The sequence below is a fragment of the Varanus komodoensis genome, unplaced genomic scaffold (assembly GCF_004798865.1).
Source record: "Varanus komodoensis strain SLA01 unplaced genomic scaffold, ASM479886v1 scaffold245, whole genome shotgun sequence".
Taxonomy (NCBI): Eukaryota; Metazoa; Chordata; class Lepidosauria; order Squamata; family Varanidae; genus Varanus; species Varanus komodoensis.
Window position 1 is genome coordinate 4,618 of NW_025335651.1, and position 1,748 is coordinate 6,365.

General features: G+C 42.4%; 1 protein-coding gene across 1 annotated transcript; it reads right to left on the bottom strand.

Annotated features, from left to right (window-relative positions):
* Nucleotides 1-596: 596 nt before the first annotated feature.
* Nucleotides 597-1,496, bottom strand: LOC123024650 (vomeronasal type-2 receptor 26-like). The gene has a single exon (XM_044432647.1). It carries the CDS (start codon nt 1,494-1,496, stop codon nt 597-599), a length of 900 nt encoding a protein of 299 aa, XP_044288582.1.
* Between the last annotated feature and the right edge of the window lie 252 nt (nt 1,497-1,748).

Genomic DNA, 1,748 nt, shown 5'->3' on the forward strand with positions numbered 1-1,748 from the left:
CTCCATGCCTTTGTTCACAAAGTGATTGAGGAGGATTCCCTACCCCTGTTTTTTATTTTATTTTATTTTAACAAAAATAAGACTGCTGCAAAATAAGACTGCAGCTGAAAGGTGACCAAAGATCTGTTGGATGAAGGATGGTGCAGACACACACTCTGAGATCAGAATAAAGAAACCTTTCTGGAAATGAGCCCACAAGACTCCAATGTCCTCCTTGAGAGCAGACTGGCATATAATTAAGTCTTAGAACCCTTGAACTGTTCACCTCTCAAATTAGCTGCAGGAGTCTATGAATGCATGTGAGGTGCTGAAGGGGTTAAAATACTTTCATTTTGTTTGCTTTCTGAAGGAAGCAGCTTTGTTCAAAGCCTTGGAAGTGCAGTAGCAATTGATCATCCTCAATGGGAAACTGTTGATTTGCAACTGAGGGAGTCTTTTCAGTCCACCTGCATGACATGTCAAAAAGAGTCAGGACGCATATTTCAGTGAAGATTTCCCTACAGTAAGAAGTCACTGGAAAACTTTAGAGACATGGGCAAAAATCATTAAGAAAAAATATCTGTCCATTGCCAAAAATCACCAACCAAAACAATTTTTCAAGCTGTTCCCCTTATTAGATGCTCCTTCTTGTTCAACTCGGGTCTCAGCAAAATAATGTAACATTTGGGGAAGAAGATGCAAAACAGCAGTCCAGAACTGGAGGCTAAGATAGAAAAGATCTCCACAGTCACAAAGTACTTTCCTTTGGTGCTCAGGTAGGAAGGCACAAAGGATATCCAGACACTGCAAAAGACCAGCATACTGAACGTGATGAACTTGGCCTCATTGAAACTGTCCGGGAGCTTCCTAGCAAGAAAAGCCACCACGAAGCTGAGACTGGCCAGGAAGCCCAGATAGCCCAGGACACAGTAAAACATCACTATAGATCCCTCGTTACACTCCGGTATGATTTTCTCAGCCACTGTATGCATGTCAATATGTGGAAAAGGAGAAGCAGTTGCCTGCCAGGCAATACAGATCCCAGCCTGAATGAGGCAGCAGGAAAGAAGGAGAGTGTTGGCCAGTCCCTTCCCCATCCACTTCCTCATCTTGCTTCCAGGTTTGGTGGCTCTAAAGGCCAAAACCACCATGACAGTCTTGGTCAACACGCAAGAAACAGCCACGGAGAAGATGATGCCAAAAGCAGCTTGTCGGAGGAGGCATGTCACCCTCTGTGGTTGGCCAATGAAAAGCAGTGTGCAGAGGAAGCAAAACAGAAGAGAGATGAGGAGAGAGTAGGTGAGGTGCCGGTTGTTGGCCTTGACAATGGCTGTCTCATGATGCTTCATAAACATTCCGAGCACCAGAGTTGTGATCAAGCAGAAAAGGATAGCAAAACTGGCCAAAATGATCCCCAGAGATTCTTCATATGAAAAGAAGTTAACATACTTTGGAATACAGGCATTCTGGTGTTTGTTCGGGTAATTTCCATCTTCACATGAATGGCAGTAATCCATATCTGATGAAAAAATTAAGATATACATGCTCTCATGCATTCTGCACGTCCCACCAACAGGCCATATCAATTTCTCAGATAAAATATTTTCTAGTCAAAGTAGAGAACTCATTTTTTTATTTCATCCACTTTTTTAAAATCTCATGTATTTTCCATGCTGAAAAAGAAGAAATCCCTCACATCTTATTACAGATCAGTTCAAAAAAAAATTCTCCTGCATCAGCTTGAACCAAGTTCAGTCTCTGGATGCAAC